We start from the raw sequence: 20,859 nt of genomic DNA on the forward strand, positions 1-20,859 counted from the left end.
GCATAATATAGGGAGCTAAGGCCATGAAGAAGCTGTATGAGGCCCTTGGATATGGCAGGTCTATCCTCTCAGGGTTAAAATATATTGCCAAGACTCTGAAAGCACCTTCAGGCTGTGGTTGTCTGATCCTAATGAGATTACTGCCTTCCTGGTATAGAAGTAATTTCTAAAAAGAGAGAGAGGTCTGCTGGCTCTGCTGGAGATGGGGGAAAGGGATTACCATCTGGGAACACCCACACTTGCCCCCTTGTCCTTGGCCAGGGGCAGAGTATGAACAACCAAGGAGAATGCATGAGGGAAGAAAGGAAAAGACTGGCAAGGAAGCCAGAATATGAAGACACTTAAAAGCCCACGGGAAAAGAGTTGCTCAGAGAACCTTCGCGAGCCTCGGTTAAAATTCCATTGATTTGGGATCTAGGGAAATGACTTGTCTCTGGTCTCAGCAATCTTGTAGAAAGTGGATGTGAAAAATCCCTGGTCCTCTGAGTTGTTGTGAAAGTTAGCATAAGTATGATCCTGTTATGTGGGTCAATCACTTGTCTGTTTCCTGCAGAACTCAGAACCGTCTTGCACTTTCTAGCACTCAGCATAGTGCCTATCACCAAGAGGGTGACCAATGCAGGTAAGAGACCCATGCTCCTGGCCTCGAATTCCTGCTACCCTAGCCATGCCGTGTGTTTCTGAGCACCCAGCGCCCTCGTGCACACACAGTGGAGGCAGCGGAGCTGGCGGGGAAGTGCGGGCATAGCGGCGCGCGCAGGCGGCTCCCCAGCAGATTCCCCGCTGTCTGCCTTGCGGGCGCCCCCAACTAGCGCCCCGCGCCTGGACTGCAACTCCCACCCAGATTCCCGCCGCCCTCCGCTCTGCTCTCCTCCTACGGCTGCTCTTCCACCGCACCTCCCATGCCGCGGCGCCCCGCCTGAGCACCTGGTGGCCACTGGGTCTTCGCGGTCTCCAGGTTCTAACCGCTGCGTCTCTGCGCCCCGGGCCCTGCCTTGCTCTGCGCTTCTCTCTCTCTCTCTCTCTCTCTCTCTCTCTCTCTCTCTCTCTCTCTCTCTCTCTCTCTCTCTCTCTCTCTCTCTCTCTCTCTCTCTCTCTCTCTCTCTCTCTCTCTCTCTCTCTCCTCTCTCTCCTCTCTCTCCTCTCTCTCCTTACCTCTGCTAATCTCTCAGTCTTTCTTAGGCTCGGTCTTCACCAGTCTTTCGTTCCACCGGCCCTTGTCTCGCCAGCCGTCTGGTGGCCGAAAGGGCGGGCCGGGCGAGGGGCGCAATGACCGGCGCTTGCACGAGCTACGTGAGCGCGGAGCAGGAGGTAGTGCACGGCTTCAGCTGCCCACGGCCAGGGGGCGAGGCGGCCGCTGTCTTCTGCTGTGGCTTCCGCGACCACAAGTACTGCTGCGACGACCCGCACAGCTTCTTCCCCTACGAGCACAGCTACATGTGGTGGCTCAGGTACCGGCCCTGGCCCTAACCCCACCTCGAACCCCACTAGGGTCTAGCCCTCTAGCCCTACCCTCAGCTCATGCGCTAGCTAAGATTCAACCTTCATCTAATGTCCACCTAAAGATTGCACCAACCCCCATCCCATCCTTAGTCTTCAAGCTCAGTGCTGACCCTATTCCCACCCTATCACCAACTCAACCTCCCCCTGAAACCCCATCTCAGCTCAGTTCCCTCATCCTTACCCTAGCCATTGCTGAGAAGTGTTCTTGAACGTCACCCCAACTCTATCCACCAACCCTCACCCAGTTCTCATTTCAGACTCCATTCTACCATCACCTTCAATCCAACCCCAAATCACATACCAATCCTTACTTTAACAGCAAACTTCCATCTTCAAACATCCACAGGAACCCATACTCCACCCCAATCCTCATCCAAATGCCTGCCAGAGTCCTCTTCCTGATGTCAACACCAACCTCATCCCTGATTCTACCCGCTCCCCAATATTGATCCCAGTCCTTATCTTCTCTCCAGCCCTAACTGCCTCCTCAAGGCTGGGTGCAGTCCACCTCAGCTCTTCTCCCACATCCTGGCTCCAAATATGTTCTAGACCTACATGGAAACCTCAACCTCAAATCTTAATGGTCACCTGATGCTACACTCCCACTCCTGCCTCAACCCTTTCCTTCCCTTTTATACTTATTCTTTCACCTACTCCTTACTGAATAAGAAAAAAGGGAAGTATTTGATGAAGGCCCACTGTGTATTTAGCCCTGAACTGGGAGCTGAAATGAGCTGGTGCTGGTCTACCTTTGAAGTACAGAGAAAGTGAGGAGCTTTGGGACTGCTCCAGAATCTGGTCCAAGCCTTGGTTTAATAATTATTCTATATATGGATTGGGAAAGTTGTTTAATCTCTTGGACTCTTTCCTCATTTTCCAATTGGTGATAATAATACATGTCTTGTGGAATTATTGTAAGGACTAAGTAAAATAATACATGTGAAAGTGACCGGGGCATACAGTAGGTACTCAAGAGAAGAGAGTTCCCTTTCCATGGAAAGTGAAGCTCAGAGTATAAAAGTGAATTGTCGGGGGGGGGGGGTGGGGGTGGGGGGGGGTGGCGGGGGGGGGTGGGGGGGCCTGGAGTTGTAGCTCAACAGTGAGGACTTGCCATGTACATGTGAGGCACTGTGTTTGAGTGCCAGCACCACATATAAATAAGCAAATAAAATAAAAAGGTCCATCACATCAACAACTAAAAAAAATACTTAAAAACAAAGTGAATTGTCAGGCTGAGGCTGTAGTTCAATGGCAGAGTACTTCCCTACCACATCTGAGGCACTGGGTTCAATCCTTAGCACCACATAAAAATAAACAAATAAAATAAAGGCATGCTGTCCATCTACAACTACAAAAAAAAAGTGAATTGTCAAAGATCTTCTAGCAATATCATAGCAGACTGAGATTTAAAGAACATTACCTAGGACAATCCAAGGGTTAGATGCTTTCATGTAGTCACAACCCTGGAACAACCATTTTCTCTCTGTTTTACAGATAAGAAGACTTGAGAGAGGTTAAGTTACTATCTGGTTGTGCTCCAGTGAGAAGGGCAGAGCTGAAAAATCAGTCTTGCCTGCCCTGCCCCTCCCCTTCCCCCCTAAGTCTACACCTAGCCTGACCCTCTTATAACCTGACAGACTCAGATCACTTGAAAAACACTCACTGAACTTCTGTCTTCTGAGCACTGTCCTGGCCCTTGGAAATAGAGAGATGAGTAACCCCCTCAACACTCACCCTTTCCTTCTTTTGTCACCCCCTCTCCTACACACCTCTTGTGGTCCCTTCCGTTGCCTGGGAAACCCTCTCCCCAGGGAGCACTTCAGTGGCTCAGACAGTGCTTTAGAAGAGGTTTGGAAGGAGTGATCTCTGAGGTCACATCCCACGTCAGTGTGACCCCAAGGGCAGCTGAAAGTATCCTGTGAATAGGGCACTTATTCCTGGGCTCAAGCATGGTTTATAAACATCACAGACAATTGCAAAGTGGAGGAAGAGTCCTGAGGGTCCTTAAGACATCTTGAGGACAATTTGAGTGAATTTGACAATTCACTTTTTTTTTTTTTTTTGTAGTTGTAGATGGACAGCATGATCAGTGTGCCCCAGATCCTGAAATAGCATTTCTGGCATGCTTCTAACTGCAGGGTAGAAATCTTGTTTTGCTCTGAATTCCATTTGGCCCTTTTCATGAAAACTGGTTCTTACAAACACAAAAATCTCCAGGTAAGTGTCATTTCCTTAGAGAGACAGTGCTCAAGGAGAATTGCCATCTTTAAAAGAGAAACATGGCTCAGGAAGCAAAGATGCCCTGGGAAGTAGCTATTGCCAAACATCCTCCATCTGCTTCTTTTTACTAAGATGCAAGCCAAAAGGCAATAGCCTTGCTGCAGGGCAGAGTTGGTGATCAGGCAATGATGCATCTCATTGCATCCTTTGGACACCCAGTGAGATGAGAACCTTTACAAAGGAAGATCACAAGTGTAAAGTAGTTTTTCAGGTTATATGCTGCAGAACTAGGATTCAAGCTTAGAACCAGCTGACTCCAAAGCACTTGTTTATTAGGCTTCCCCTCCAGTTCTTTCTTAGTGGTCACAGTAGGGTATTTGAGTCAGAACAATGAAATCTACAAAGCTCAAAACCCTAGTTTTCTAATCCAATTTCCACACGGGGCAGGACTCTGATGTCATTGAAGGGTATACTCAACCAGGTGATTTGTGTAAGTCTCTCCCAAGATAAGGAGCTCACCACTTCCTCGGGCAACATCACCACGAAACAACTCTGATTATTTAAAGCTCATTTTATACTAAAACCTGGTTTTCCCTCTTGGAGCTTCCCCTGGAGTTCCCTGTTCTGTCACTGGGGTCTATCCCCAGACAGACCAACAAAGAGTGCCTTTCAGGGACAGTGCCTGCTCTCTGACTGGCCTCTAGTCTGGGACACATCCCTCACTTCTCTCACCCATTCCCCAAGGGGCCCCTTTTAGAGGCCTATTTTCATCTAGCTGCCCATAGATGTCCCTCACAAAGGATGAGGTCCCTATATGAGCACAGGTCTACCAGATAATAGCCCTTTGAACATTAAGTGTATTTCAAATGAGAAAATGTTTAAGATCCTGATAAAAACTAGAAATCACTACACATTCAATGTGAAAAATATGAAAAGGACCAGAAATGAAAAGAGAAAGAAATCATGGGTAATTCAGTCTTAATGTGGATTCACCCAGAAGTTCAATGTTGTTTATATGGAAAGTGATCTCAAAAACTACTGGTAAAGGGTGGAGAAGAGAAGAAGTCAGCAATGGGCCTGTTACAAAGCAATTTACACCAAGATAATTAGAGCTTAAACTCTTCCAGCCAGTGTAGGATGTGCAACTCTCAGTTATCCCCAAAAGGGCCAGGAAGCTGGGATTTATATATAGCTTTCAATTAGTCACTGGTTGTGGGCTGGTAAGGGGATGGAACACATTAATTATCCCATTCTGAACTGCCCAGTGTATAGACAGAGCCTGTTGTGGATCCAAGAAAGCCCTCAGGCAAAGAGATATAGATGCTGACAGTTAACTCTGGACAAAATATTCTACAACTCTAAGACCCAAGAGGACACAGACAGGAGATCCACAGCCTGCATTATACCCAGAGACAGCTGTTTAGCAGTTTAGTGCATTTCCATCCACTGTTATATATGTATAGTTATGCATATATTTGTGTTTATTTAATTAAGTTGGGGTTATACTATATATTTAGTAGTGTGTCTTGATATTTCACTTAACATTGTCTCATAAGAATTTATCCATAGTCTTACATATTATTTGAAAATGTGTCTTAATCGTTCTATACAATTCCATTGCAAGGGTGTCCAATAGCTTATTTAGCCATATAAAAGTAGACTCTTCAAAGATCTAAGGTGGTATTTTTTGTTTGGTTTTGTTTCTTAAGAGATGGGGTCTCGCTATGTTTCAAGCTAGCTCTCAACTCCTGGACTCAAATAATCTTGCTTCTTCAGATTCCCAGGTAGCTGAAACTAACAGTGCACATCACCGTGTCTTTCTCTAAGGTACTTTTCAATGGAAATTGACTATCAAATAACTGGGAGGGAAATCCTGCAGAAATGGCAAGGGCAGGAGTCTGGGACTAGAGTCAGAGGAGGAGATGGACAAGAAAACTAGAGAAGAAGTGGTAGTCAGGAACATCAAAGCCCATCTCCCTATCCCTTCCTATTAGAGAGCATCCCACAGTGCTTGACACCTAGTAGGTACTCAACAATATTTGCCAACTGCCTACCATGCGCCAAACCCAATACAAGGGGAGGACAAAGCTGACAAAATGTGGTCTGACTCTGCCTTCAGGGGACATGTGAAGAATATGTGGAATACCTACTATGTGTTAAGAATGTGTCAGTGTCATTCATTCTTACTACTGCCTGTGCTAAGTTTTGGTCACTCTCATTCTTCAGACAAGAAAGCTGAGGTTCAGAAGGTTAAATAAGTCAGGCTCAGTCTGACTTACAGGTGTGCGTGGTGGTACACACCTGTAATCCCAGCTGCTTGGGAAACTGAGACAGGAGGACGGCAAGTTCAACGCTTGCCTCAGCGACTTTGCGAAGCCCTAAGCAACTTAGCAAGACCCTGTCTCAAAATAAAAAAATAAAAAGGACTGGGGATGTGGCTTGGTGGTTAAGTGCCCCTGTGTTCAATCCCTGGTATGAATAAATAAATAAATAAAGCACATCGTGGCATATGACTGTAGTCCCAGCACTTGAGAAGCTAAGGTAGGAGGAACACTTGAACCCAGGAGTTTGAGACCAGCTCGGGCAACATAGCAAGAATCCTTAAGAAAGAAAAAATAAATAAGCAAAAAGTTGAATAACTGCAGCAAGGCACTTTAAGAAAGAAAGAAAAACAAATAAAGAGTGCATGATAACCCAGCAAGAGCTCAAAGGGTTTCCAGCTGGGCCCTAACATGGGTTGGTCTTGTTCCAAAGTCCTTTGTTCTTTCCTTACCATACCAGCCTCCTAACCAGGAGGGAAGTGTTAACAGCCCTGAGGAAAGTATCCTGAATGGGTTAATCTGGCATGTGGGCAGGATGGGGAGAGAAGGATGACCAAGGAAAGCATTGGGAATAGAAAATTTGAGCTGAGATTGTGGTTCAGTGGTAGAGCGCTCGCCTCCCACACGTGAGACCCTGGGTTCGATCCTCAGCACCACATAAAAATAAATAAACAAAATAAAGATATTGTGCCCATGTATAACTAAAAAAAATATTTTTTAAAAAAAGGAGAGAATAGAACATTTGAGAAGGAGTTTCCAGAATAGGTAAGATTCCAATGTGGGGAGATGAGAAATGGGCTTGTGAAATAGGAAAGAAAGACAGTGAGCCCTAAATAAGCCAGTTTTCTAGAGACCAGATATATTATGATATAGAAAAAGAAAAAAATCCATGGTCTTTGCACTAAGTTCCTGAGACAGAGCTCCTAAAACCCTTATAGACAAGGGTGCTAGGAGAAACTTTTGTTCTAATAGTCTGTCCTTCAGTTCCTGACACAGAGCCCCCAAAGGGTGATAGAAACACCTTTTGTTCTAATGAGGCAACCCTTAGTGGGCTCCTGGAGAGCTCCAGGTGGGGGCTGGTTGCCAGGGGAACCACCCATGTGATCAAAGTGCTGGAACTTACAACCCCACTCTACCCCCAACCCATCCTCTAGGGAGGGAGATGGGCTGAAGGTTGAGTTGTCACCTATGGCCAATGGCGTAATCAATCATGCCTATGTAATGAAACCTCCATAAAAACAACAAACAGCAAAAAAAAAAAAAAAAAGGACAAGGTTCAAAGTCTCTAAAGGGCTGTGCTCTCAGAGAAAACATGGAAGCTTCTCAGCAACCATCCATATTTTGTTCTACATATTTCTTCCATTGGGCCATTCATTAATAAGCTGGGAAACTCAGTTTTCCCTGAGTTCTATGAGCCTTCCTAGCAAATTAGTCAAATCCAAGGAAGGGGATCATAGGCACACTAATTTATAGCTGGTGCGTCAGAAGTATAGGTGACAACCTTGTAATTGGCATCTGAAGTAGGGGACAGTCTTATGGGATCCAACACTATCTTAAGTTTATTGGGTTAAATAATAGGATAACCAGCTGGTGTCCACTAGAGAATTGCTTTGTGTGTGTGGTGGGGGAGACCCACATAACTGGCATCAGAAGTGAATTGAGTAATAAGTGAGGGAAACACATTTTTTTCCCTTCATGACCAAGGTCTGATTTGGGCAGAGGCATCAAGGTAGGAGGGTGAGGGTACCAAGAGTGGGAGGTATTTTAGATGTGGAGTTGACACTGATGTGAACAGAAGGACCATGGAGCATGGGTCAGAAATTACCTTGAGGCTGGAAGGACAGCTTGTTTTTAAGTAAGACCTACCATGTGTCTTGCTTTTGGGGGGCAGGGGCCTTTAAGACCATTTCCAATTCCTTGGGACAGGAGCAGGTTAAGAAAAGCAAGGAGGAAAGGAGAGGAGGAAAAAGGAGCACATACTAAGTCCCAGTTACATGGAGACAGTGAGCCATGTCATGTTATGTATGTGGTGAGTACATGGCATATAGTTGTGGCATATAGTATGTGGCATATAGTTGATGCTCACCTATGCTTATGCACAGAAACTCTGATCAAGACAGGTATGGACAGAACCAAAGTCAAAACTGATTCCATGCTGCTATAACATGGTGTCTCCCAAGCCCCCTGACACTCAGCCCCCCGTGTGGTCTTCTCTCCCCAGTGTTGGCGCTCTCGTGGGCCTCTCCATAGCAGCTGTGGTCCTCCTGGCCTTCATTATCACTGCCTGTGTGCTTTGTTACCTGTTCATCAGCTCAAAGCCTCACATAAAATTGGACCCAGGTTTAAGCTTACAGATGAAAGGTAAGGAAGAGGTGTCCTTGTATCCAGCAAGCTGGCATCTTTCCACAGGGTAGATTATTAGAATTGATGTTTGGAACATTTGCCTCCTGAGTGTTCCTGGAATATTCAGAAGCAGCAGCACATTTCTCAGGAGGTTCATGATCTGAACATTTCCATCCTGAATTCTCCATGTGTTCAGTGTTTATCAGAGTCATTTAATGTAATCACCACTCCATTTGTCAAAGAGGTCAATTCTTGTGGTGGATTTTCTAAAACAATGTTTTAATTCTAGCCCTAAGGGAATACAAATGGATCTTAATATTATTCCAAACAAAACAGAATTAATGTAAAAAATGCTGCTCCCCAAACTCACAATGTAGTCAGAAACTCAAAACAGGACTTTTAAAAAATTATTTTTCATTAGCATAGGCCATCAAGAACCTCTTAGGGACCAAAAAAAAAAAAAAAAAAAAAAAAAGTGTGCTTTTTTGCACATATTTTTAGAACTCCCTGAAAGGAACTATGAAAGAAAAAGTTCCTATTAGCAAAATATCTTTCAGTATAATTTAGTAGACAACATTCAAAATAGGTATTATTATCTCCATTTTACAAATGAGAAAATCAAGGCTGAGAGAGGTTTGGTGACTTGCTCAAGGTGTCATAGTTGACAAATGGCATGCTGAAAGCCATCCCATGACTTTCCACCTCAAATCTTCTGCCCACCACACAGGGTCTGTGCAAGTATAAAACTAAGCATAAAATTGTTTGGTACCAAAGTTAACAATTTAAATTAATGTTAAGTTAGTGAAGAAATTGGTTAGGCAAAGTAGAGGAGAAGTTATCCCAGGATAGATAAATCATGGGTAAAGATGTGGGCAGGACTGAGCGATAACCTTTGCAGTGACAGGGACATCATGGGAAATAAGCCAAGTAGGATGGGAGAGGAATTTAAGCAACAGAAGAAAGAGTGACCAAAAACAACAACAACAACAACAACAAAAAAAAAAAAAACAGGGAGGGGGCTGGGGATATAGCTCAGCTGTTGATACGGCACTTGCCTCGAATGCTGGGTTCAATCCCCAGCACCACCAAAAAAAAAAAAAAAAAAAAACAGATAAGATAAGTAGAAAGGGCAGGGTGGTAGTAGCTGAGACTCTGAAGAAAACAGGATAGAGCTGAATGTCCTTATTTGTAAAAGATTATTTTTAAAAGATTTTTGTAATTTAACAATAAATAGGCAATAAGCAATAACACAAGAACCCTTCCCAGATCCTGATGCCTACTTGCCTGAATTATCCTGCTGTGGCTGAGCACCAAAAAGTAGGAGGGGTGACTGTCAAGAGCAGAAGGATTTATCTGCTCCCTTTGGAGTCAGGAATTATTGAGAGGTAGTGTCAGCTGACTAGGAAAAAATCCTGAATACAAGGACAAATTGTCAAATTTGCCTACATCAAATATGAATAACATAAACACAGCATATATAAATTTGTTTAAAGTAATGGACTGCATAGACACACACACATACTTATATACCAATTTATATATAAACATGAACATCCTTATGCACTCACACTACAGTGGATCCTCATTGTGAACTTGTCTACTTGCTAAAATATATTTGTAAACTCTAAGTCAATACTTAAGTTCCTTCTGAGGTCATTTGCAAATATGGACATGTGTAGAGTGGCAAAAAATTTAAGGTGCACATGTTCCCAGTTAACGTCGAACAAGAGCAACACTTTGTGTTTCAACTCTCACACTGTAAACAATTGTCCTCTTTGCAGTCTGTTTAGAGCCATTTAAAAAATTTTTTGTTGATGATTTCTCTTTTTAAAATGGCCTTCAAGCCAGGTGTGGTGGCATTTGCCTATAATCCCACCTAATCAGGAAGTTGAAGTGGGAGGAACACAAGTTCAAGGCCAACCTCAGCTACTTAGTGAGACCCTGTCTCAAAAAAATGAAAAGAACTGGGGGTTTAGCTCATGGGTAGAGCACCCTCAGTACAATCCCCAGTACCACAGGGTCAGAGGGAAGGTAAAGTCCTCTAAGCCCAGTGTTGAAGTGCTACCTAAATTCGTACAACTACTTTGTAGAGCAATTTGGCAATATGGAATATATATACCCTATAACTCAGCAATTTTACTTCTGATTATCTGTCTTAGAGAAATAGTTGCTTCAGGAGAGGACTTATAAAGTAGTTTTCATGACAGTCTGTCATAATGGAAATAAACTAAATGCTCACCTGAAGAGAATGGATAAGTAGACTGTGATATAGTGGAATAATAAAATATGATACAGTCATTAAAAGGAATGAACCAGCTCTAGATACATTATCTTGTTTGCTCTTCATAATAACTGAGTAGGGTATAGATCTGATTACTACTTTCATTTTACATATATGAAACTGAGACTCAAAGTCAACTCAAAGTTTCCTGATTGCTGCAAAAAGAAAGTCCCTTGACAGTGACAGACACTGTTTGAAACTTTACATGCACTATTTTATCTAATCCTCCTAACTACTCTGGTGAGACAGGTATTGTTATCACCCTTCACAGATGTGAAAAACAGTTTTCAGGGAGATTAGATGACTTGCCCAAGGTTTGTGAATTGTGGAGCTGGAATTCAAACGTGTACCTTTCTGCCTCCAAAGTTCTGGTTTTTCCGTCTCACAGGCCAGGACTGTGGATGCTCCACCCTACTCACCTTGCCCTACCCCATCATACTGCTCATCCGCCTGGCAGCCTTTCTGGCTAAGGGGGATACAATAATTCCACCTTGGCCCTGAGAATAGAAACCAAGCTCCCGATTTTCACTTTGTGCCACCAGCCAGATTATTTAGTTTCTAGGGTTTGGAACAGCATAATAACTCTTGCTCTTTTGTTTCTTATTTTTAAGATGTAAACTGTATTTCCTGACCTTTTACCGAATGATAGATTTCTCTGTCTTTTGCTCAAACTCAGCTATTAGTTCTTCCTTCCTTACCGTGTGTTCCTCTCCTTTCCTCTGCAATCAAAGTATCAACCCAGGAAGGAGGCTTGGTTCCCTCCAGCATCTGAGTTTATAGGCCTATGACTTTATGTTCACCAGGGCTCTACCTTTACAGATTTTCACTTATGTTTGCTGTCTTGCTCTTCAGTAGGACATATAGAGAGATCATAGCCCCCCTTTCAGCAGAGAAAACCAAAGCACAGCAGGGAAATGACTAAGTTCATACAGCTAATGAGCTTATATAGTTGGAATGTCAACTGAAATCTCTTAGACTAGTAGAGCATAGATCATTGCACTGTTCCTTGGGGTCCTTATTTCTGAGAGAGGAGGCAAGGGTTAGGAGGGGAGTGCCTAGGCAATGGCTCAGTGGACACAGAAAAGCAGTTTCTGACACAGGCTCCTTCCCTGCCCAGGTATTCTGTCCCATCATTCCCACCCCTATCCCATCCCCCAAACTTGGGATGCTATGGAGACTATAACATTCTCACTCTAGTACATGATGAGGAACTAGCTAGATTGGAAGGGTGAACAAGGCCCTGCTGAGAATTTTGAACACACTGTCCCATTTAACCTACTCAACTACTCTGATGGGTATTTATTGACTGTTTTGCAAAATGAGGTGAATGAATTGAGTATAGAGGTGATATTCCAACCTAGGTACATTTAATGAGGGAAAAAAAAATCCGGCTAGGCATGGTGGCACATGCCTATAATCCCAGTAGCTCAGGAGGCTGAGGCAGGAGGATCACAAGTTCAAAGCCAGCTGCAGCAAAAGAGAGGCACTAAGCAACTCAGTGAGACCCTCTCTCTAAATAAAATACAAAATATGGCTGGGGATATGGCTCAGTGGTCGAGTGCCCCTGAGTTCAATCCTTGGTACACCCCCCCAAAAAAAAATCAGAAAAGAAGTTGAAGACAAGAGTTCTGTTTTCATCCTCCTCTGAAATGTATTGATAAGGAAGTCATTAACAAGCCATTCCCATTGACCAAAATTCAGATGGCTCCTGGAAGTCAAATGTGATGTTCTCACTGTACAGACAAGGAAGCTAAGGTTCAGAGAGGGGCAATCATGTGCCCAAGGTCACCAGGCCAGTTGGTGGCCAAGCCTTGCTTCCCAGGCCAGAGCTTAATTCCAGATCTCACTGCTTTTTATTTATTTATTTTAATTTTTTTTATAGTTGTAGATGGACAGAATGCCTTTATTTTATTTTTTTTTTAAGGTGGTACTGAGGATCAAACCAAGTGCCTCACACATGCTAGGCAAGCAAGTGCTTTGCCACTGAACTATAGCCCCAGCCCCTCACTGCTTTTTAATTAACTACACTTATGTGTGGAGAGGTGATATCTCTGAACCACATATTTGATTCCAAATTTTAGAGAGTCATATAGACAGAAAATGTAATAGTTTCATCTTTATTCATAAAAGTTTATTTTACCAAATAAAAGTAAGCTATAGATAGCTTAAGAGAAAAGATTTCTTAAATCCATAAAGCAAAATAATAAGGAATTAGAAGTACTTCAAAGTATCATTTTAAAATCCCATAATTATTCTTCATCAGTTCATTTAGTCACATATTCCTCAGTTCTTGGTTCTTCTCTCACTGTTGTGGGTCTCTCCTTTCCCTGCACCCAAAGCATCAACTCAGGAGCCTCATGTCCCTCTTGCTTCTGAGACAGTTTACAGGCATCTCCTTTACATCCATCAGAACTTTGTCCTTTACAGACTTTCATTCCATATATTTGGTTCACAGGTGTCAATGATAAGTTAGTCTTGACTTATCTCTGAGCAAGAAAAGAACCTGAGAACTTCCTTCCAGGCTAATCACAGGCTAGTCTCAAGTTTAGGATTGAGGACCTCAGGCAATGGGGGGCTAGCCACGGAGGTCCTTAGAGAAAGTTAGGAAGGTGAAGCCCTGTGCTCTAGAAAACCTGGCTCTAATCTTGACTTTGATAAGCTCATTGTGAAGTCTTAAATGAGGTTCTTTTCTCTAGAATTCAATTTACTTTATAAAATGTGTACAATACCTACTAAGAAAGTGGTTGCCAAAGTAGAGATAATGCTTATATGATACCGACTTCATTTCAAACAAATTTTAACAATTAGAAGCCCTCTCCACTTTGAAGCCCAGGGCCTCAGCCACACTAAATGTGTGCTCTGGCCTCCCACTGATCAGCCAGAGTAGCTCTCATTTTAATTATTAGGCACCTAGATTTTTATATGTTGGTCTCCTCTCACAGAGAGGAACCACATCTTATATGCATTTGTATCCTTAAGACCCAGCACAGAACCTACACTAGGGGTATTTTTGCTCTGTGGAAAGAGTGCAAGATTTGGAATCCAGCAAAATTGGTAAGCAAATCTTAGATCCAGGACTTGGTAGGAAACATGAATCATCTTATCATAACCTCAATATAGAACTTGGTATTTTTGCTTATAGGCTTCCTTCTCTCCAAAGTACCTTTTAGCTTAGGGGGGAAAAAAACAAATAGCAGCTTTTCAAAGATAGGACCTCACACCCCAACCCAGGTTTTAGGCACCATTGTGGGATTTTAATAACTGCTATTACATATTAGCTAAAGGAAGGGGCAGGACTGTGTGAGATCCAATGGCCTATTCCACTGATTTCTCTGGAAGGCTGTGATTGTGGAATTAGGGACCCTAGGATACAGATGTAAAGGAGGCCTTAGGATCTGGAAAAAAATCATGAAAAAAAGACGTGGTGGGTCCACAAGCTCTGTAAAAGCTAGAAGTGTGATGTGGTTGCCAAAAAACGGTGAGGGAATCTCAGGCCACAGCAGAAGTACAGGGTCTGGAAGAAAAGGTGTAATGATCCTCCTCTACTTCCAATTGGATAAAACACACCAGTCATCACATCTCAAAGGCAGCTTTTTATCATCTACTCAGTAGGTTCCCAACTTTGGATTCTAATCATCTGAAGGTCTGCAAATACAGCAGTGGGGATTGTTGAGCAATGTCCAATAGTCCAAAGGTTTTACTGGGACCAAGTTTCTTTGTTTTGCTTTCAGCTAGAATCAGATCAGTTGGGGAGGAGGTGGTAATACGCGTTCTTTCCTGTTTACCAGAGCTCTTTGACCAATACAAAATGGGAAAAAAATAGTACTTAATAAATATAGTCTATTATGTAGATAGAACCCTTTAAAACTTGGAGTTAAAAAAAAGAAAAGAATAAATTGAGACCAGACCTACTTTCTACTCTACTTATGAAATGGTACCTGAGATCTAGAGAGGAAAAGAAGTAGGCATAAAGTACTACTGTGATTTAATATCAAAATGAGGACTTGAACCAACATCTTGTAACTCCTGGAAGTTCAAGGAATTCTCCAGAGTCCTGAAAGCCAGCTGCTCACAGCTCTGCAATTTAAGAGGGACTTTGACCAATCAGAAGGTGATCAGAGACAGGTGAGCAGCTCAGGTCTGGGAACCAGGTCATGCAAGAATAAGGTGAAGAGTTGAGGATATTTGGTCTTGAACAGAAGAGACTCAAGGCTCATACTTGGACCATAGATCTTTGCAAGGCTCTTTCGGGACAGGAGAAGCAAATCTTTTGTGAGGGAATGGAGAAAAGAGCTGGAATCCATGGGAGAAGACATAGAGAGACAAATGTTGACTCAAAAATAAAGATAGTAGGACATGGTGGTGCATACCTGTAATCCCAGTTACCCAGGAGACTGAGGTAGGAAGATCTCAAGTGCAAGATCAGCCTGGGCAACTTATCGAGACTTGTCTCAAAATATGTAAAAAGAGCTGGGGATGTAGATCAGTGATTGAGCATGTTGCTTAGCATGTGTAAGAACCTGAGTTCAATTCCCAGCACCAAAAATAAACAAACAAAAAAGAATAAAAAGGCAAGTCTCAGAATGGGAAATATAGTCCTATATCTGACCAAGAACTTTTATTCAGAATGTCTAAAGAATACTCTCAACTCAACATTATGAAAACATACAGACAGCATAGTGACACATGCCTATAGTCTTACCTACAGGAGGCTAAGGTGGAAGGATCACTTGAGCCCAGGAATTTGAGACCACCCTGGCCAACACAGTGAGAACCTGTCACAAAAAAAGAAAAGAAAGACATACAATCCCATTGGAAAACTAGTCAAAAACTTGAACAGACACTTCATAAAAGAGGATATACTGATGGCAAATAAACACATGAAAATATATTCAACTTCATTAGCCACTAAGGAAATGAAAAATAAGCAAATGAGATATCATTACACACCTATTAGAATACTAAAGAAGAAACACTAAGTACCAAGTGAGGAAATTTTTAAAAAATAGTACAAAGATGCAATATGCCCTCCATCTAATGTTCTTATGTGGAACTGGATCTCATACACTGCTGTGGGGGGATGTAAAGTGGTACAGCCATTTGGGGGGACACTTTTTGGTGTTTCTCGTAATGTTAAACATTTTTTTTTAAATCTTCTTATGTATTAGTTTCTTATGGCTGTTATAACACATCATCACAAACTTGATAACCTAAAACTATAGAAATTTATTCTCTCACATGTCTGGTGATTAGAAGTCCAAAATCAATTTACTAGGTCAAAAATCAAAGGCTGTAAGCCAGATGCTATGGTATATGCCTGTATTCTCTGCAGCTCAGGAGGCTGAGGAAGGAGGATCTCAGATTTGAAGCCAGCCTTAGCAACCTAGCAAGGTCCTAAGCAACTTAGTGAGATCCTGTCTCTAAATAAAAATATTTTTTAAAAAGGTCTGGGGATGTGGCTAGGTGGTTAAGCATCCCTGGGTTCAATCCCCAGTACCAATGTCCTCGCAATATATGTAATGACTTGGATAAACCACAAAGCTATTAGGCTAAGTGAAAAAAAAAAAAGTCCTATTTTAAAAGTAGGCTGAGTAGTCTGGGGATGTGGCTGAGTGATAGAGCACTTGCTTAGCCTACACAAGGCCCAGGATTTAATCCTAGCACTGCAAAAATAAAAATAAAAATAAATCAATAGAAGGTTGAGGGGCTGGAGTTGGGGCTCAGTGATAGAGCTCTTGCCTGGCATGTGTGAGGCCCTGAGTTTGATTACCAGCACCACATATAAATAAATAAATAAAACAAAGTCCATTGACAACTAATATATATATATGTGTGTGTGTGTGTATGTATACACACATATGTAATTTTTTAAAAATAACAATATTTTTAAAAGGGTTGAATAGAATATAATTCCATTTATATAACCCTTGAAAAATGACAAAATTATAGTCATAATGTATTAATGGTTACCCGAAGTTGGATTTATTGGAAAAGTCTGGCTCTAAAGCAGTAGTGTGAGGAAGTTTCTTTATGGCGATGGAAAATTTATTTATTTTGATTGTGGTGGCAGTAGTTATATAAATCTGTACATAGGAGTTGGAAATGTAGCTCAGTAGTACAGTACTTGCCCAGTACTCCTGAGGCCCTGGATTCAATTCCTAGCACAAAAAAAAATCTATACACAGGATCAAATGCACATAAAAAATAATGCATATGATAATGAATGATAAAAATCATTAAGATTTGTAGTCTAGGGATGGGGATGTGGCTCAAGCGGTAGCACTTGCCTGGCATGCGTGCGGCCCGGGTTCAATCCTCAGCACCACATACAAAGATGTGGTGTCCGCCAAAAACTAAAAAATAAATATTAAAATTCTCTCTCTCTCTCTTTCTCTCTCTCTCTCTCTCTCTCTCTCTCTCTCACTCACTGTCTCTCTCTTAAAAAAAAAAAAAGATTTGTAGTCTAGTTAATCATACTATATCAATATCAGTCTCCTAGTTAAGAAAATACATTCTTTCTGGTTATATAAGATGTTATCATTGAGGAACACTATATGAAGGGCATACTGCATTTTTGTACTATTTTTAAAAAATTTCTTGTGAGTCTCAAATTATTTTAAGATAGAAATTTCAGGGGACTGATGATGTAACTCAGTAGTAGAGCACTTGCCTAACATGTGCAAGGCCTTGGGTTTGATCCCCAGTTCCAGCGCCCCCCAAAAGAAAAAGTTCAAAACAAAACAACAACAACAACAAAAGAAACTCATTGATTCCATAGGTAAGAAGTCCAAAAATGAGATTGGCTTTAGGCATGATTTTGAAGTCCACATTCCCTGGCCTGTGGCTCTACTCTCTCAGATTCTCTGAGAATCACTTCTGCATCCATCTTGTGCTGGATTCTCCTCAGTCTGACTTTTCTCATGGTAGTAAACTGGCTGCCAGCAGTCCCTGGGACTATATGCTTTTTGTTCCCATCAAGCTATTAGGAGAAAGAGGATGCTAGGTTTCTTCAAACAACAAGAAAAAAAAAAAATTAACTCTACTCTGAACAACCTAAGATCATGTGCCCACATTTAAATCAATCACTACACCCAGATTTGTTGATTGCCCATTCAGGTGGCAAAGGAATAGGATTGCCTTATTGGCTCAAGTCAGCCAGGTCCCACTCCTGAAGCTGGGATGGGGCTAATCCAGCCCAAATATAATTGGGAAGAAATCAAAAGGATATTGGATAGCCAACCCCCAACTATACTTCTTTCTTCAAATTCATTCTTCCCTTTGTTACAGAGGCAACATTCTTCCTGGATATCCTCCATAAATGTCTTAAAGCACAGGAATTTGCTAGGCAGAGAAGGTATAAAAATATCATTCTAGGCATAGGCAGACAAAACAACACAAAAACTCAGAAATTTGAAGAAATGGACCATTTAGAGAACCATGGCCCACACCTGTAATCCTAGCAATTCAGGAGGCTGGGGCACGAGGATCATAAATTCAAAGCCAGCCTCAGCAATTTAGAGAGGGCCTAAGCAATTTAGCAAGACCCTGTCTCAAAATAAAAAAATAAAAAGGATTGAGGATGTGGTTAAGTGCCCCTGGGTTCAATCCCTGATATAAAAAAGACAGAGAGAGAGAGAGAGAAAACCAAGAGAAGGTTGGTGTGGCAAAGCTTTAGAGTTCTTGAGGGAAAAGTAAGAGTGAGGAAACTGAAGAGGAGAGATGGCCCAGTCCACGAAGAGCCTCAACTGCTGCCTCAGGGATCACAGGTAGTAGGAAGACATCGGAGGCTTTTGAGAAAGGACAGTCCATGGAATCACTTGATAAGAAAGATCTCTGTGTTACGGCGTGGACGATGGACCAGAAGGAGCACAACTAGAGGCCATTCCAATGGTCTGGACGGAAGAAAATGAAAGCCTGACCTAAGATGGTGGCCTTGAGGATGGAGAGAAATGGGCAGCTGGTGATTAGGTGGAATGAGCAGGACTGATGAACTGCTTGGCATTGTGAAGGGCTTGAGGGAGAAGGTGTGAGAGATGACTCGAATTTTTGCCGTAAACACTTAATATACCTTTTTATAGAAAAAAAAAAGTGGGAATTCTCAGTTTTGTCAAATGCTCCAGTTAAATCAATGGAGATAATAATGGAGACATGACTCTGGGATGTAGTAGCAAAAGAGTTTTAAGGTGTTTGGGGGACAGAAAACATCATGAAGAGGAGTGGAGGAATAATAAGGCTAAATGAGCTTCCTTTCAAACTCAAATGTAAGAAGAATAAAGAGAATGAGGCAGTAGATGAAGAGAATCATTGAATCTGTTCTTATAACAGAGAACAATATGTTTTCAAAACTTTGTGTGTGTTAGCTGGGTAGCAAATCTGTGTTCTCATCTATAAAATGGATTTTTAATAGTACCTGACTCAAGGGGTTATGGTGAAGGTCAAATCTTCATATAACAGTTATTTATTGTCTGTCTCCCCCACTCAACTGTAAGCACATGAGAAGCATCAACAGCTTCTAGTGCATGATGTGGTATCTTGTTAATAAGTATTTGTTAAGTGAATGATGCAACTAAGACTGAACACAATGCATCACCCAAGGTAAGCACTTGGAGAAGCCAGCTGAGTGTGATTCTGGTCGGGGAGAAGGAGCTGTGGGAGCAAGTAGCCTCAGCTTGCTGTTTTTCAGGTCCCGAGGAGGTGCCTCCTGACTGCCAAGGTACTAACACAGGAATCAGGATGGAGGTGCCAGGAGGGAGTCTTCCTGGGCAGAGTTACCCCTTCTTGAACCCACGATTGGAAAACAACGAGAGGCAGGCTTCAGACTCAAAACACCTCCTCCAGCACTGCTTCATGGCCACAGTGACTGCCAGTGACATTCCAGGCAGCCCTGAGGAGGCAACTGTCCCTACCCCTGACCCATGTGGGCCAGATCCATAAACACCCAATAAATGTTTCTACATCATCCCTTCTGGAGTTTCTTTTCAGTGAAAGGTAGAAATATGAATGTTCAAAGGGACTTTGGAGTCTGGTGAAATAAATAAAGACTTCTCAGCAAGGTACCCAGGTCCTTCTGCGGACCCAGCTATTCTGCTCTGCCTGACCAACTACAAGTCCTGGAAAAAAATGGTCAGTAACAACTCCATAAGTCACGGAAAAGTCTGGAGACTATGGAGGCTCAGAGAGTCCCTCTTTTGATGGGGAGTCAGAAAACTTTTACCCAATTACCTGGTCCCAAAATAAGTGTATTTAAAAGCCCTTGGGGGGCTGAGATTGTGGCTCAGCGGTAGAGCACTCGCCTAGTGTGGGCGGGACCGAGTTCAATCCTCAGATTCACATAAAAATAAAGGCATTGTGTTGTGTCCATCTACATCTAAAACATAAATATTAAGAAAAAAAATAAAGCCCCTGGGAAGGGGATCAGCATTGAAAGAGTAGGGAAATTGCTGCCTTTCCAGTGATTCTTCCCCACCCTGAAGTCACTCAAAAAGGGCTGGAGATATAGCTCAGTGGTTAATCTCCCCTGGGTTCAATCCCTGGTACCAAAAAAAAAAAAAAAAAATTACAGATGGACTGATTTATTTATTTATTTTTATGTGGTGCTGAGGATAGAACCCAGTGCTTCACACGTATTAGGAAAGTGCTCTACCACTGAGCCACAACCCTCACCTAAAATGGATGTTTTTAAATATAACATAGTCATTAAGAGCAGGGACTCTGAGGGCTGGGGTTGTGGCTCAGGGGTAGAGCTCTCGCCTAGCACATGTGAGGCGCTAGGTTCGATCCTCAGCACCACATAAAAATAAAAAAATAAATAAAATAAAGGCATTGTGTCCAACTACAACTAAAAAAAAAAGGGCAGGAACTCTGAAGCCAGATGCCTGGTTAAAATCCTGTCCTTGCTACCTGCTAGGTGACCTCTGTGTCCCAGCTCTCTCATCTGCACAACAAGCAGGAAAAATAGTAATACCTATTTCCTAGCACTTGGGGGAAAAATTATTTAGTCCATGTAAGTACTTAGGTGTTGACAAATGAAAAGTACTGTGTTAGCTATTATTATTATTATTTGTTTGTTTTTAACATTTTTTATTATTGGGCTCATAGCGAGGAAATGTTAGGGCAGGAGGCTCATGCCACCCCCGTCTCCTAGCTGGTCTCCTAACTTTGGCAAAGGCTTTAGGCTTTGCTTTGGGAATG

At 42.4% G+C, this 20,859-nt stretch overlaps 1 protein-coding gene across 1 annotated transcript; it reads left to right on the forward strand.

Moving 5' to 3' along the window:
* The first annotated feature begins 1,219 nt into the window (after positions 1–1,219).
* Shisal2a (shisa like 2A) lies at positions 1,220–19,602 on the forward strand. The gene is made up of 3 exons (XM_027944913.2): positions 1,220–1,451; positions 8,266–8,405; positions 19,352–19,602. Exons 1-3 carry the CDS (start codon positions 1,270–1,272, stop codon positions 19,600–19,602), a joined length of 573 nt encoding a protein of 190 aa, XP_027800714.2. The 5' UTR covers positions 1,220–1,269.
* The last annotated feature ends 1,257 nt before the right edge of the window (positions 19,603–20,859 follow it).

Source organism: Marmota flaviventris, chromosome 10 (genome assembly GCF_047511675.1).
Source record: "Marmota flaviventris isolate mMarFla1 chromosome 10, mMarFla1.hap1, whole genome shotgun sequence".
NCBI classification, from domain to species: Eukaryota; Metazoa; Chordata; class Mammalia; order Rodentia; family Sciuridae; genus Marmota; species Marmota flaviventris.

Coding starts and splice junctions, on each gene's coding strand:
- Shisal2a (XM_027944913.2), top strand. CDS start 1,270: ATGACCGGCGCTTGCACGAGCTACGTGAGCGCGGAGCAGGAGGTAGTG. Junction 1,452..8,265: donor AGCTACATGTGGTGGCTCAG/GTACCGGCCCTG, acceptor TTCTCTCCCCAG/TGTTGGCGCTCTCGTGGGCC. Junction 8,406..19,351: donor TTTAAGCTTACAGATGAAAG/GTAAGGAAGAGG, acceptor GCTGTTTTTCAG/GTCCCGAGGAGGTGCCTCCT.